Source organism: Mus caroli, chromosome 4, assembly GCF_900094665.2.
Source record: "Mus caroli chromosome 4, CAROLI_EIJ_v1.1, whole genome shotgun sequence".
In the NCBI taxonomy this organism is placed as follows: Eukaryota; Metazoa; Chordata; class Mammalia; order Rodentia; family Muridae; genus Mus; species Mus caroli.
The window spans coordinates 130997208-131011059 of record NC_034573.1 but is presented as its reverse complement, the minus strand read 5'-3'; the positions used below and the strand labels follow the sequence as shown (position 1 = coordinate 131011059).

General features: G+C 52.7%; 1 protein-coding gene across 2 annotated transcripts in view; it reads right to left on the bottom strand.

Annotated features, from left to right (window-relative positions):
* Positions 1–2183: 2183 nt before the first annotated feature.
* The window catches only part of Epha2 (EPH receptor A2), a 28179-nt gene continuing 16510 nt past the window's right edge, over positions 2184–13852 (bottom strand). For both annotated transcript variants that reach the window (XM_021159206.1, XM_029476247.1), the window contains exons 6-17: positions 12810–12925; positions 12331–12484; positions 10711–10810; positions 10253–10308; positions 9920–10045; positions 9634–9822; positions 9406–9467; positions 9118–9327; positions 8795–8944; positions 7923–8116; positions 7173–7328; positions 2184–3151 (exon numbers count right to left, since the gene is read on the bottom strand). In XM_021159206.1, the coding sequence (XP_021014865.1) occupies positions 3046–3151; positions 7173–7328; positions 7923–8116; positions 8795–8944; positions 9118–9327; positions 9406–9467; positions 9634–9822; positions 9920–10045; positions 10253–10308; positions 10711–10810; positions 12331–12484; positions 12810–12925 (1619 nt within the window). In that variant the 3' untranslated portion in view covers positions 2184–3045. The remainder of the gene's footprint in view (positions 3152–7172; positions 7329–7922; positions 8117–8794; positions 8945–9117; positions 9328–9405; positions 9468–9633; positions 9823–9919; positions 10046–10252; positions 10309–10710; positions 10811–12330; positions 12485–12809; positions 12926–13852) is intronic.

Sequence of the window (13852 nt, the reverse complement as noted above, 5' to 3'; positions counted from 1 at the left end):
CCCTGTGTGTCAACCCGGTTATCTTCTTGCGTCCTTCCCCAGTCTCTGTAGATGCCCCCCAGCTCACCTTGGAGTTCCCTAAGGCTGGCTTACAAGTGGCCATAGGATGTCACTGCATCCAGGCTGCCTAGGGAACACCCTTGGGGTTGCTCTCATTTAAAGAAGTTTTGGGAGGACAAACTGGCTCAGTTTGGCAGAAGTGCCTATGTGGACCCTCAGAATCCCAAGATTGAAGGAGAGAACGGACTGCCAAAGGCTTCCCTTGGATTTTCACACACATACACCATGGTGTGCACACGTGTGCGTGCGCACACACACACTATACACAGATGAATAGTGATACAGTCCAAGGGCACGTCTACCTTTGCTGACTAAAGCGTTCATTGGGAGGTATAGGCCACCGCCCCCTACCATCTACCTGGTCTCTAGAGCACTGGGCCATCTTGCATCCTTGCATCCACCCCCAGCCCCACCCTTCCAATTGGTGCCAGTATCTTCCAGGTCCTTAGGAAAGCCTTACGGTCCATCGGGTCGAAGGGAAAAAACACTTGAGGCTGACAACCTTAACACTGAGCCTCCTCCTGTTCCCATGCCTGCTCACTGAGGGACATCAGATGTTCCTTGGGGACAGGACCTTCGACAATTCTTCAAACTCAAGAACCAGCTGAGCCGTGGTGGCACACACACCTTTAATCCCAGCACTCAGGAGGCAGAGGCAGGCGGATTTCTGAGTTCGAGGCTAGCCTGGTCTATAAAGTGAGTTCCAGGATAGCCAGGGCTACACAGAAAAACCCTGTCTCGAAAAACCAAAAAAACAACAACAAACAAAAACCAAACAAACTCAAGAACCTAGACTGTCAGTGGGGACCCTGGCCTCTCCTCCAAAGTGACACTGGTCACCCTGGCTAGGTCAGATAGTGGTCAGGCATAGAGATCCTGACTCAGCCACTGTGCCTAGGATACTCAGGTGGCCTAGCCTGGCCCTAACGGGCAGGCCCAGCTGCCCTGGGTGTCCATGTGTCACCCAAGCCCAGCCGCACCTGACAGAGGCACATCTCTGTCTTCTGGGTTGGGACCCAGAGAGGTGCCAGATGGAACAAGGAGCGAGGACAACACCTCAGAGCAAGCGGGGTGCTCCCTCATCCTTGCTAGCTTCTCTGTCTCCCCACAACTCCAGGCTGAGAGTCAGGAAGTCTGAGCTCCAAGCTTACCTGACTCTGATCGTGCCACACCCTGCTTAAAACCTTCAGTGGCTCCCTCTGGCCAGCGACCTAAAGTCCTCACTGTGGGACCTGCCTTACGAGGCCCAGGAGATCTTTCAGACATCCCACGTCATGCCTTAATAACATCAAATTGCTTGTGGCTCCCTTGCACAACTGTGTGGTTTCACGCCCCCGCGCCCGGCTCTGCCTGCCCTGCTCCCTCCAACTGCTTCGCTGGTTCTGCCTAGTACCAAGAGGCAGCCTGAGGGGCATCCCCTCCTCCAGGGAAGCCTTCCTTTGGAAGCCCTGCTCGCTTAATCACTCCCCCTGCGTGCAGCATCTTCTCAAGTCCCCGCTATGAACAATCTGACATGTAAATCCAGTAGAGGTAAATGCTTGGAATTTGACATGGGGCTTCTGACTTCCTTCGAGGCTTTTGCTGTGTGACTTTGGGCAAGTCACTGCCCAACTCTGAGATTCAGTCTTTTCCTGAGGAAATGGGGGCATTCCCGACCCCTCTTTCAGTTCTGCTGTTATCCTGCTCTGTGGCCTCAGGCAAGTTTGGTCATTGGACTCAGCCTCAGTTTTCCTCTTCCATAAAATGGGGATGCCCACAAAAATTCATAAATGCTAAAACTCCAACATGACAAAACTTGTGATAGGCTTTGAAGCCAGGCCCCCCTCCCCTCCCCTCCCCTCCAATGGTCACACACTCATAGGGTGGGAGAGAGGCTGACAGCTGCTCTCTGCCTCCCAGCCCTGCAGAAAACTAGAGATCAAAGGTGATCAGGCCTGCTGGTGTGGAGGCCGGGGGTGGGGGGTGGGTACACTCCCTGGCCCCCTGCCCATTTCTCTAAGGGTGAAACAACACCCTCCCATGTTGTAGAGGCAGTTCTATTTAAACACTTGGATTCTGGGGGACCCCCTCTACCCCTAAGATGTCGGCAGACCCCACTGAGCATCCAGGAATGAAAGCCAAAATCAGTTTGAACCATCTGCAACTTTATTCCAGAGCAGAAATAAGTCATTTTCTAACAATAAATATAAAAAAAATAATAAGTTAAGGTTCAAAAAAATACAACAAAAAAACAACCCAATAAAACAAATCTGTAACACTGACAGCGACATTTGTCCAAAGGGGCTGGAGACGGGGTGGCTGGCGGAAAGTCTTCTGCAGGTCCGCCAGCCCCCAGCCCAGGAATGTCTGTTGCAGGGGATCCTCTGTCTCCAGCCCTGGCAAGGTCCCTGCCACACACTCATTCTTTCCGCAAGTATAAAATATATATTTAATAAAAACCTCAGCACAGCCAAGCATCCTGAGAGGGCCCTAGGAAAGCAAGAACCTGGCCCTCGAGGGCGGAGGGCAGAGCCCTGGGTCTGTAGAAGGCACTGGGAGATTGCTGTGACCACACCCAGCCAAGTCCAAAACCTACCCTCTAACTAGGGGCGGGGCGTACAGTGCCCTAGTCATATGGTCCTGGGCTTAGTGCTTAGTCTCAGCTCTTGAGGTGGCTTCTCGGGGGCCAAAAGAAGATGGGGAGGTCCGTTTGGAAATGTCCCTTGTCGATAGACGGTCTTGGTGGAACTCTAGCCTCAGGGGATGCTGGGAAGGCCATGGCAAACTGCTAAGTGCTTAGCTGGTCCTTTGCAGGGGAAGAGAGCCCTGACCAGCATCCAAGTTTCCCAGGCTCAGGCCAGGGTGTCATTCAAAAGCCCCCTGCAGAGTCCTCAGGGAGGCATAGAGGAGGAAACAGAAATAAATAAAGTTCCAGTGGGCCAGCACCAGGTCGGCAGGGAGACCACTGTGGCTCTTCAAGTATTGTTGGGCACAGCCCCGTCGGACTCAGATAGGAATTCCCACTGTGTTGACCTGGTCCTTGAGTCCCAGCAGGCTGTAGGCAATGCGCTTCTGGTGGCCAGGAAGACGCACTCCGATCCTTTTGATGTCTCTGTGGGTGAAGAGGAAGAGAGGGAGGGTCAGGGACAAGACTGGGAGACAGAGAGGAAAGCAGGACATAGAGGGGCCTTTGTGGACCTGTGGTGAAGAACGTCCAGTTATGCAGGCTAAAGAGTTCATATGCTAACATGGTCTGCCACCCAGAGTCAAGGATGTGATACACTCAATCAAATCTTCAAAGGGGGGGGGAGCTGGGGGGGGCGCTGGGATAGGTGCTCTGTGTGTGTGTGTGTGCCTGTGTTCATATGTGTATGGCAGTACACACGTGTGTACACGCAGGGCGAAGCCAAAGCACAATCTTAACTTAGGAACCCCCCCCCTTTATTTTCTCGATGGCAAGCTCTGAGGGTTGGCCTGTCTTCTCCTTAGCACCAGGTTCCAAAGGACCGCCACTGCGCCAGCTTCTTTTTGGTGTGGGGGTTTGGGGTTTGAACTCAGTTCCTCACACTTGCCAAGCAAGCACTGGGCTGGCGGGACTTTGCCCGGTCTCAGATGTTTTTACCCATCTTGTAGATAAGGGAATTGAAACTCAGAGAGATGCAGAGACTTGGATTTGAGGACACGCAGCTAGGAGGTACCAGCACTGGAAACTATACTAGCAGTAAAGAAATGTGGCCCCGGCTCCTTCCTTTGCTGGGGAGCTCCACTGCCCTTCTCTAAGCAGCAGGAGGCAACTTTAGTTGCTAATGAGCCTTTAAGTCTAAGGCTCTGCTAAGACTCCAGTGGGTGAGGCTTGCAGGTCACCAGAGAAACTTGCCTTTCCCTGTGGGAATCTGTGGGACAATAGTGTCCTCCTGAGGCCTGAGGACTCGGTGCCAGGCTGATGATAGGTCCCAGGGGCCCCACAGAGAAGGGATAAGACTGTCCTGGCCTCCCCACTCTAGGTAGAAGCATGTCGGGTTCCAGGAGCTGTCAGCAGAATGTCTGTTGCTAACTTCAGGAGTTTTTCTCTTCCACTGCCCTCACCCACCAGCCCTAGCTCATGAAAACACCCAGGTTTTTACGGGCCAGCTCTTGGCTGTAATTGGAGCTAATTATATGGTACAAGCTCCAGGAGTTCGCAATGCTGGAGACAAGACTTTCCCACAGGCTTGGAAAGAACCAAGCATTGAGCAGGGATGGGCAGACCCAGGTGGGGAGGGAGGGACGGAGGAAGGGAAACACTGCTCCTGCTACAGCAAGAAGGCTGGAAGATAGATATGGGGAGAACCTCCAAGCCTACCACTAAGGGGGCTGAGATTTTTGCAAGACCCTGAAGGGATCATAGTGTGGGGGCCTGGAGAAGCACCGAGAAGGCAGAAAAGGCAGGGTGTTGGGTAACCCCAGACTCACTGGGCCTAATTCCACCCTGCGCGGCTGAGTATGTATAGAAACACCACTGTCGGGCTTAGCCAGTGCCCCACCTTGAGGCCCTCTTCCATCAGAGTGGTTCCTTTCAAAGCCTGGTCATGCCTCTCTGTCTGTTCCTTTTTACAAAGACATGAAGAGGCTTGGGCGATGTATTCCTGAGCAGTGAATTCCTTCCCCCAACCATCCAACCTCCCTTCCTTGAGGCAGGGGATCGCTGGCTAGTCCTAGTTGGCGGCTCAAACTCATACTCCTCCAACTCAGAGACCCACTTGTCTCTACCTACCTCCGGAGTGCTGGGATTAAAGCCCACCCTTTCTTGACTACAGAACCATGCACTTGGGGGAGAGTCACAGACAAACCAGGGTCCAAGCTGTTTCCTGTTCCAACCTCTGTTTTCCCCTCAGGGATGCAGAACATGCATCCCATTAACTTTGTGCAGCAAGAAAGAGACTCAAGCCACTTCCATACCGTCTCTCCTCTGAGGCACAAATCCCATGAATGTAAGCTCCCATGGACACCTACAGTGTGTGTGGGGGGTGTGTGTATAAGTACCTGTGAACACCTACTGTGTGTGTGTGTGGGGGGGAGGATAAGTAGTGCCCATGAACACCTACTGTGGGGCAGGGGAGCATAATAGTCCCGAGAGACTCGAGTTTTATCATTCACATCTAGCAACTAGGTTCTGCTTTTTAAGATCCATCTGGAGTTATGGACCTACAGCTTGAATGCATTCTGTAGCTTTAACACTGGACAGGGCTGGCCTTTGGGCCTGCTGTTTTGTTCAAGGTACAGTACAATGAAACATGTTCTGTATTTTCTCAAAAGGCTCATCGAGCTAGAAGGCCAACCAACTCCAACACAGCACGTCGGGCACTCGAGCGGACGAGAGCCAGAGGCTGAAGGGGAAGAGGCCAGGTCTTTTGAAAGGGAGGCTGAAGCAGGGGAGGTCAGGGTGCTGAAGCCTACATCCTGACCCTAGCAGGAAGGGAGCTAGCTGATTTCTCCCTCCTGTTGGGCTCCATGGCGTGTTCAACACAGTCTGTGGGTTTAAAACGCTCGGCTCCAACCCCACATCCCCTCAGGGCACCAAAGGCAGCTCCGTGAGCCAGGGTCTGACCACAGGAGGAAGGAGTGCCGAACGACTTCCGGGCTTTATCCAGATACTTTCCAAATAACCCGTGAGCATGCACACTGCCTGCCCGTCTGTCCAGGAGCCCGTCCCAGCTCGTGGGAAAGGACTTTGTGAGGGGTGCCCCGGGCTATTTTGGGATCCGTCTACGGCCATGTGTTTCCTGTAAACCTGCTTCCATACCCTCGCTGCTGGTTACAGAAGAAAAGCTGTGCTGTCCCAAGGGAGGGGAGGGGAATATGGAATCTGATGGAACCCAGGAGGCTGACCCTGGTTGCCAGGGAAAGGGAGAGGGACTCGGGAACCAAGGTATAGAACCACGATTTACAGGATCCTGGGAATGGCAAAATAGAGGCGATATGATAGATCAAGACATCCTAGGCATGTCACTGACTCACACTCATGGATCGCCACATCGAGAAATGGGTACCAAGGTCCAAGTCAGACCGAATCGCTTGCACAGCAGACGTGGGACATAAATTCAGGTGTTGTCTGCAGAGCTAAAGTGTGAGCCCAGATGTTGGCTGGCAAAAAGGTATTCTCGGACCTGATGCTTTCCCGCCATGTTCTTGTACCTCCCTCCGGTCATTTTTTTCCCTGTCTGATTCCCATGACCCACCATTTTCTCGGGTTGGCCACATTCAATGGTCAGCAGGCCAGAAGCCAAAGGCCCTGGAGAATGTTTGTGTCTAACTAAGCGCAAGTCCCAGAACATCTAGAGCCCGGGAACATGGGAGGCCTAGGTCACCTCCCCCAAGCAGTTCCCAAAACCTTCCCGCCCCAGGGCCTGTTTCAGCCACGGCCTTGGACACTTGGATCCAGGGCTGTTGGGATCCACAACTATTTTTAGAAGCACAAAGGCTAAAAGGACAATGTCGTATCCCTCCAGGGACGGAAAGAGCTGTCCCTGCCAAGGCTGTTCTGAGAAGGGTCAGTGATGGAGATGGGATAGAAGAGCTCTGAGAGCCTACGGTCCAGAGCCAGCAGGCAGCGGATGGCAGGCCAAGAGTCAGCCATACGGGGGAGGGCCCGGGAGGGTTGGCAAGGCTCTGGGTCCTGCTTGGTCAAGGCTAGGATCTCTGCCCCTGGTGGCTGCAAGAGGTGGGGGAACAGGTAACCTCTAAGTCTATATAAGCAGTGATATCCAGGGTAGGCAAACAGCCCTCCATACACGACAACTTTGGGCTGGCTATATCTCATATTGTTTCCTCATTATGGAGGAAGAGGCAAGAAAGAGAGGGCACCTAGGAAAGAGAGAGAAAGAGATGCACACACACCAAACACACACACATACCACACACACAGGCCCCCACACACCGCACACATACATACACCACCCACACATACCACACAGCACACACACATCACACATACCACACAGCGCAAGCACACATACACACCACATACCTACCACACACACACACACACACACACACACACACACACACACACACCATGAAGGGGGAGTGACACGTAGATCAGAGGCTGTCCCCAGTGGTGAATGAAAGGCAAAGTCACCAAGGCGTCTACTCACTCGTTGGACATCTGTACCACCTTCTCGATGGCCGTGTAGCCAGCCACCATGAAGTGTTCCGTGTACTGTTGCATCTTGATGCTCTCCAGCCACTCGGACACCGTACGGAAGGGGACTCCCTCCGAGCCGCTGGTGCTGGGCAGCCGGATGGACACTCTGGGAGATGGAAATCCACAGGTGAGGGGCTGCTGGACATGACCTACCCAAGCACCTACCCTTCTAACTCAGGCAAGGCACACAGCCCACTGCACCTCAGCTTCCTCCTCTGAGCCAATGAGGAAGCCCAGACCCGGAAGGATCCACGAGATTCCTGGCTTCCTGGCACTACTGTTGTTCCTCCATGCCTACTATCACTAGAAGCTGCCCCCCCTCGTTACTGCCGGGACTCTGGGTCCTGGAGTCACCTTCCCAGCCTGGCTACCCTCTGTTCCCTCATCTGCATAGATGCTTCAACAAGTTAGGAATGTGGCTGGTGCTCAGCCCATGCACCATTGGAGCTAGTTTCTTACTGGTCTTACTGGACCATGCCTGGCTAGCCCTTTTCCTCTTTCAGTTTCTGGGGACTGAACTCAAGGTTTTTGAGAATTCCAGGCAAACAATTTGTTGCCTGGCTACATCATTGCCCTGATGTGTCATTTCTGAACCCTGTAACAGCCCTGATCCCCCCTAGATTTCCAGCTGTCCTGAGAAGCCAAGGAGTCCATATGAGTGAACATGGATGCTACCTCAGGCACAGGACACAAGACTCACCGGGGATCGAAGTCAGCCAGCGTCTTGAGGGAGTCGGGGGCTCGGATGAGCTTGTCCAGGATGCTAACGATGTCGGCAAACTTGGGCCGGCGGGAGCGCTCTTGCTGCCAGCACTGCATCATGAGCTGGTAAATGGCTGAAGGGCAGTCCATGGGCGTGGGGAGCCGGAAGCCATCGTTGATGGCTTTCATGACCTGGGGGGGACACAAGCATCAGGGTGGCCTTAGCAGGGAAACCACATGGAACTGCTACAGAGAGGCCCCAACACATGAACAGAGGGGAGACCCCAAGAAATGGATCAGCACCCTTTCCTAAGGACACACACAGTTTTAGAGCCATCCATGAGACAAGTGCCGAGGGGCTGTGTCCAGCGCCGTAGAGGTCAACCCTGTGCGCCCACAATTCAGCCTCCTATCTCTGTCTACCCCCACATTTGGGGTTCTCTCTCCCCTCCGCTCTGTCTTAGACTATTTGCCTTACTGTCTGTCTCCTAGGCCTCTGCAGGGATGTGACCCCTACAAGCAAAATCCCAGGCCTCCAGCCTAGGCAAGGCATCAGGTTACATGTAAATGTGCACACATATATGTATGTACACATATACACATGTATATGTACACACACATTCACATACCTACATGCAGTTATATCCACATGATCAGATCACACATATGCATATCCACACGCACAGCACACATGAGCGTGTACATACACCCTTCCCCTTGGGCTGCCTTTGTATTCAGTATAGCACAGGCTGGGTCCTACCCAAGACAGGCCACAGAACAACCTGTGCTGTCTCTACTCTATGCAGATTGATCCCAGAGCTCGCTTGTCAGGGCCCCAGGGTTTGGGAGGGAGAGGAGGGAGGGACTGACCTCGTGGTTTGACAGTTCCCAGTAGGGCCGTTCGCCATAAGTCATCACTTCCCACATGACAATGCCGTAGCTCCACACGTCGCTGGCCGAGGTGAACTTGCGGTAGGAAATGGCCTCTGGGGCTGTCCATCGAATAGGGATCTTGCCGCCCTGCAGGAGACACAGCCCAGTTACCTCTGTCCCTGTGAGAACTCAAGACCCTTTCTGTCTCTAGGCCTAGGTTCGCCCTTGGGTAACATCCAGGCCCCAGATCCAGGGTACCAGCTGCGTCACCTCTGAGCCCTCCACACCCTGGGTGTGACATCCCCAGGCTCCCGACTCACACTTGTGGTGTAGGTGGCCTCGGGGTCATCCTCCAGCACACGCGACAGGCCAAAATCGGACACTTTGCACACCAGGTTGCTGTTAACGAGGATGTTGCGGGCGGCCAGGTCCCGGTGCACGTAGTTCATGTTGGCCAGGTACTTCATGCCGGACGCGATACCCCTCAGCATGCCCACCAGCTGAAGTACGCTGAACTCGCCATCCTTCTCCTGCAGAGATAGGCCCTCAGTGCTGACCGGCTCCCGACACCTCGCCTCCACCCTCCCCACCGCAGAGCATGACCTTACCCTAAGGAACTTGTCTAGCGCTCCATTCTCCATGTACTCTGTGACAATCATCATGGGTTTGTCTGTAGGGCACGGACACGGGGGTGAGTGAGGCCGGTACACGCGTGGCGGCGGAGGGGGGGATGGGGACAGCCAGGGTCAGGTGGTCCTAGGAAGCAGCCTCTTTCCCTGACCGCCTGGGGCCACCCTCACCCTCCATCCCCTACCCCAGCACCTCCCAGGCCTCACATTTAGAGACCACGCCTTCCAGGCGGATGATATTGTGGTGGCTGAACTGGCCCATGATGCTGGCCTCACTCAGGAAGTCCACCCGCTGCTTCTCAGTGTAGCCCGCTTTCAGTGTCTTGATGGCCACTGGTATCTCCTTCTTCCCCGAGGATGCCTTCAGCGTCCCTTTATAGACCTCTCCAAACTCTCCTGCAGGCAGGCAAGACGTGAGGAGCTTCCTTAGTCAAGTGGCGCCTTGGGCAGGCCCCGTCTGGACTAGGCTATCTGCTCCAGGGGCTAGCCTCACCTGCTCCAATGACCTTCTGCCTTGCCACACAGGATGGGTGGATCTCGGTGGTAAACTTGAGTACAGCCTGGTTGGGATCTTCGTAAGTGTGAGGATCCACATAGGTCTTCAGGGGCTTTAGTTGTTCTGAAAGGGGGAAGGAGAAGCTGAGGTACAGCTCAGGGAGGTGTTCTCGGGGAGTTGAGGCCCTAGAGAAGGGGAAGCCACAAGACTAGGGACCTCAGGAAGATTCGGATCGGGGGGGGGGGGGGGGGGGGGGAGGTCAGCCAGCATGGAGCCTCTAGGTCCACCACAGAGCTGGGAGCGAGCGCTCCTGAGAAGGGTACATCTTACCTGACTTGGAAAAACGGACATCCTCAGAGGACTGGCGAGCCCGCAGGTTCCTCCTCCTGGAAGAAGCCCCGGGGGGACCAGACACACATGGTCAACACAGCCTGTACGGGCCCAAACGACCTCCCAACCAAGCTCTGGCCTCACTGCCCAGCAATCTGCTCAGCCTCCATATGGGGCAGAGGGTGAGCGGGAAGGCAGGAGGCCACCAAGTGCACTCTCTCCAGTGGCCACATATGTAGCCATGATGAGCCATAAAGAGCTAGGTAGCCCATCCTGCCCGCTAGTCTACCCTGTCCCGTGTCCAGGGGAAGCGTGGACACACCGTTCCCAAGGAGCACACACAACCGCAGTGACCACTGTGATCCCTAAGGCTCAGTTCATCCTCCCACAGGGACTCCATCCTCAGCCAGCGTGAACCTCTCTGCCTTCCTAAGGGCCCGGGAGGAGGTGTGACAAACCTTCGATGGATGAAGAGGCCAACTCCTGCCAGTACCAGAAGCAAGACAACACCTACAGCCACACCACCGATCACCGCCATGTTGGCAGATCCTTCTGTGGCTGTTAGACGAGAGCGGCTAGTGAGAATCCACCCCAAATGCTATAGACACACCCTGCCACTCCCAAAAGCTCTCTTAAAGGACCTGAGAAACACCAGCGGCATGCCGGGTGCTTTACCGTCAAGTTTCCTAAGATTTTCCGTTTGGTTTTTTTTGAAACAGGGTTTCTCTGTGTAGCCCTGGATGTCCTGGAACTCACTCTGTAGACCAGGCTGGCCTCGAACTAACAGAGACCTGCTTTGTGTGCCCCATGGCTCAGTATGGATTTTAGTAAATTCAGAACTTTTTTAAAAAATATATAATATATTCTAGTCATACTCTTCCTTCCTAGATCTGCCTTTCCCCTTGTTGCCACACCGCACACACTTTCTTTCTTCTCTTTTAGAAAAAGAACAAAGAAACAAAACCAAGAAAAACCCACACAAAAAAATACCCTACAAAACCAAAACAATGGGAACCAAAAGATTTAAGTAAAAGACTAATAAGAGATTTCTTTTTTATTTTTAATTCTATAAATACATAACTATATATAAATATTTATATATTATGTATAAATCATTATAAATAAATATATGTATGTATCTAAGTTGTATAAATATATTATGTGGAGGTGGTCCATATGCACATGATTGCGGTTGCCTGGCAACGCACATACAGGCGGTTGAGAGCTGGGAACCTGGTCTTCTGCAAGAAGACTCCCATCTTAACGGAGCCACCTCTCCACATTCTCCCCTAAGGATATTAATTCCTGTTTCATAGCTAGGCAGAGAGGGAGGGGCCTTTCCAGTGGTCTATGGAGAAAGAATTAAGAACCTTTAGCTGTTTCATTTGTTTGTATTGTTGTATGAATTTCCTCATTTAAATATTTACTTATTTTGGTGTTTTTGAGACAAGGTTTCTCTGTGTAGTTCTGCTTGCCCTCCAACTAACTCAGAGATCACCCTCCTCTGCCACCCAAGAGCAGGCATTAAAGGCGTGCATCACCACCAATTTTTGAGGCCGAATCTCATGTAACCGAAGTAACTGGCCTCATCATGTAACCAAGGAAGTCCTTAAACCTCGATCCTTCACAGGAACACACCAGGAGTTAATCCATATGTTAGGGATTAAACCCAAGGCCTTGGGGATGCTAGATAAGTATTCAACCAATTGAGTCATTTCCCCAGCCCACTCTCGAGCTTTCTAGGCAAGCCTTGAACTCAGGCATACCCGCGTCAGAACTGCAGCTTTCCACACTTTCAACACTACCCAGAGCACACATCCCTGGTCCTCCTTGTCAGTTTCAGTGCTGACTATACCCACATATGGTTGCTCCGTGCCCTTGCTAAAAGGAAGGGCATTTCTTTCTTTTTTTTTTTTTTTTTTTTCCAGAGCTGAGGACCGAACCCAGGGCCTTGAGCTTGCTAGGCAAGCGCTCTACCACTGAGCTAAATCCCCAACCCCAGGAAGGGCATTTCTAGACTCTTTGAACCCACTTCCTCCCCAACAATGTCCGACGTGGTTCAGGTTCCCTTGACTCACACAGCGTCTGGAACTCGTGCACTTTGCTGCCGGCTCCCTGGCCCTCCTGCGTCAGTGCCTGCACCTGCACCAGGTACGTAGTATCCGGAGCAAGGTCATCCAGGGTCACGGAGAAGCCTTCTGTGCGGCGCACATTATAGCTGTTGGCATCCCCCTGTGGGTGGTGGTGGGGAGAGAAGTTAAGAGCCAAGATCTTACCCAGAAAAATGGCTTCCTGTATTGTCCAACCAGGTAGACACTCTTAGGAAACCGAGATACAGGAGTACAGACTCACCAGAGGCCAGAGGGAGAATATACATCCCCAGGACTAGCTTAATTCCAAGAGCCCATTCTAACTGGCTCTGAGAACCCAAAACAGTCACCCCTATAAGCTTCTGGGAAACCCCAGGCCTCAGTTTTCCCAGACGCTGAAGGGAACCCTTCCAGATTGCTGCGCACTGAATATCTCCATGGCCTGTGCCAACCCCCATCGAGTTTACCTTCTTGCGGTAGGTGACTTCGTACTTCCACACACGGCTCTGCTGTGACACCGGGATGCTCCAGGTGACACTCAGGGAGGTGGTGCTTCGGTCCTCCAGCCTCACTTTGGGGGGCTCTGGACAGAAGAGGGAGGGGAGGGGTGTGAGAAGCCATGCAGGGGTGAAGGATAGAGACGGAGTACCATGGCCCTCAGATCCTGCCTGGGGTTCTTGGATGTCCTGTTATGGATGCTGCCCTGACAGCAGAAGCTAGCCCATCAGATGTCCTCTGAGGACATTCACTAACATATAAACAATAAGAACTAAGTCACTAGCTGATTGCCACCGACTTTTTCTGGAGATCAGGCAAGGCTTGAAAAGCCTTATATGGTATATTCTGTTTCTGTGTGTTGCATGTATGAATGCATTTGTATGGGCACACGCACAAGTGCATGTTGGTATGCAAGCATGCGAGATAAAGACAGAAGTCGACATCAGGTGTCTTCCCAGTCACACTCTGCTTTATCTTCTTGAGACAGAGACTCACTGAGCCTGGAGTTCTCTTATCCTGTCAGGCTCCCTAATCAGCTTCAGGGACCTGCCTGTCTCCACAAGCCCTGCGCTCAAATTACAACCACACGCTGGTGTCTGCCTGGTACCACAGTGCTAAGGAGTCAAAACCAGGCCCCAAGCTCGTGCATCAATCAAGCACTATACTGAGTGAGGCGTCTTTCCATTCCCTGGTAAAAATAAATTTTCAAGAGCGTCTCTACTTCTGAAAAAAAAAAAGCATTAAAAAACTCTCTAGAAAAAAAAAAAAAAAACTCTCTAGAAGTAACCTGAAGTCCCCGAGTTGAGTGAGTCGATCATACAGATCGCTGTGTGTGTGTTTGCATGCGTGAGTGTGTATATACACATGTGTGTTGGAGCACGTGCATGTGGAGGTCAAATGTTGTCTTCTTCCACCATCTCCACCTTGTATTCTGAGGCACAGTCTGTTAGTGAACCCAGACCTGGCTGTTTCAGCTGGGGAGTCCCTATCTCTGCCTCTATGGGTCTTAGGG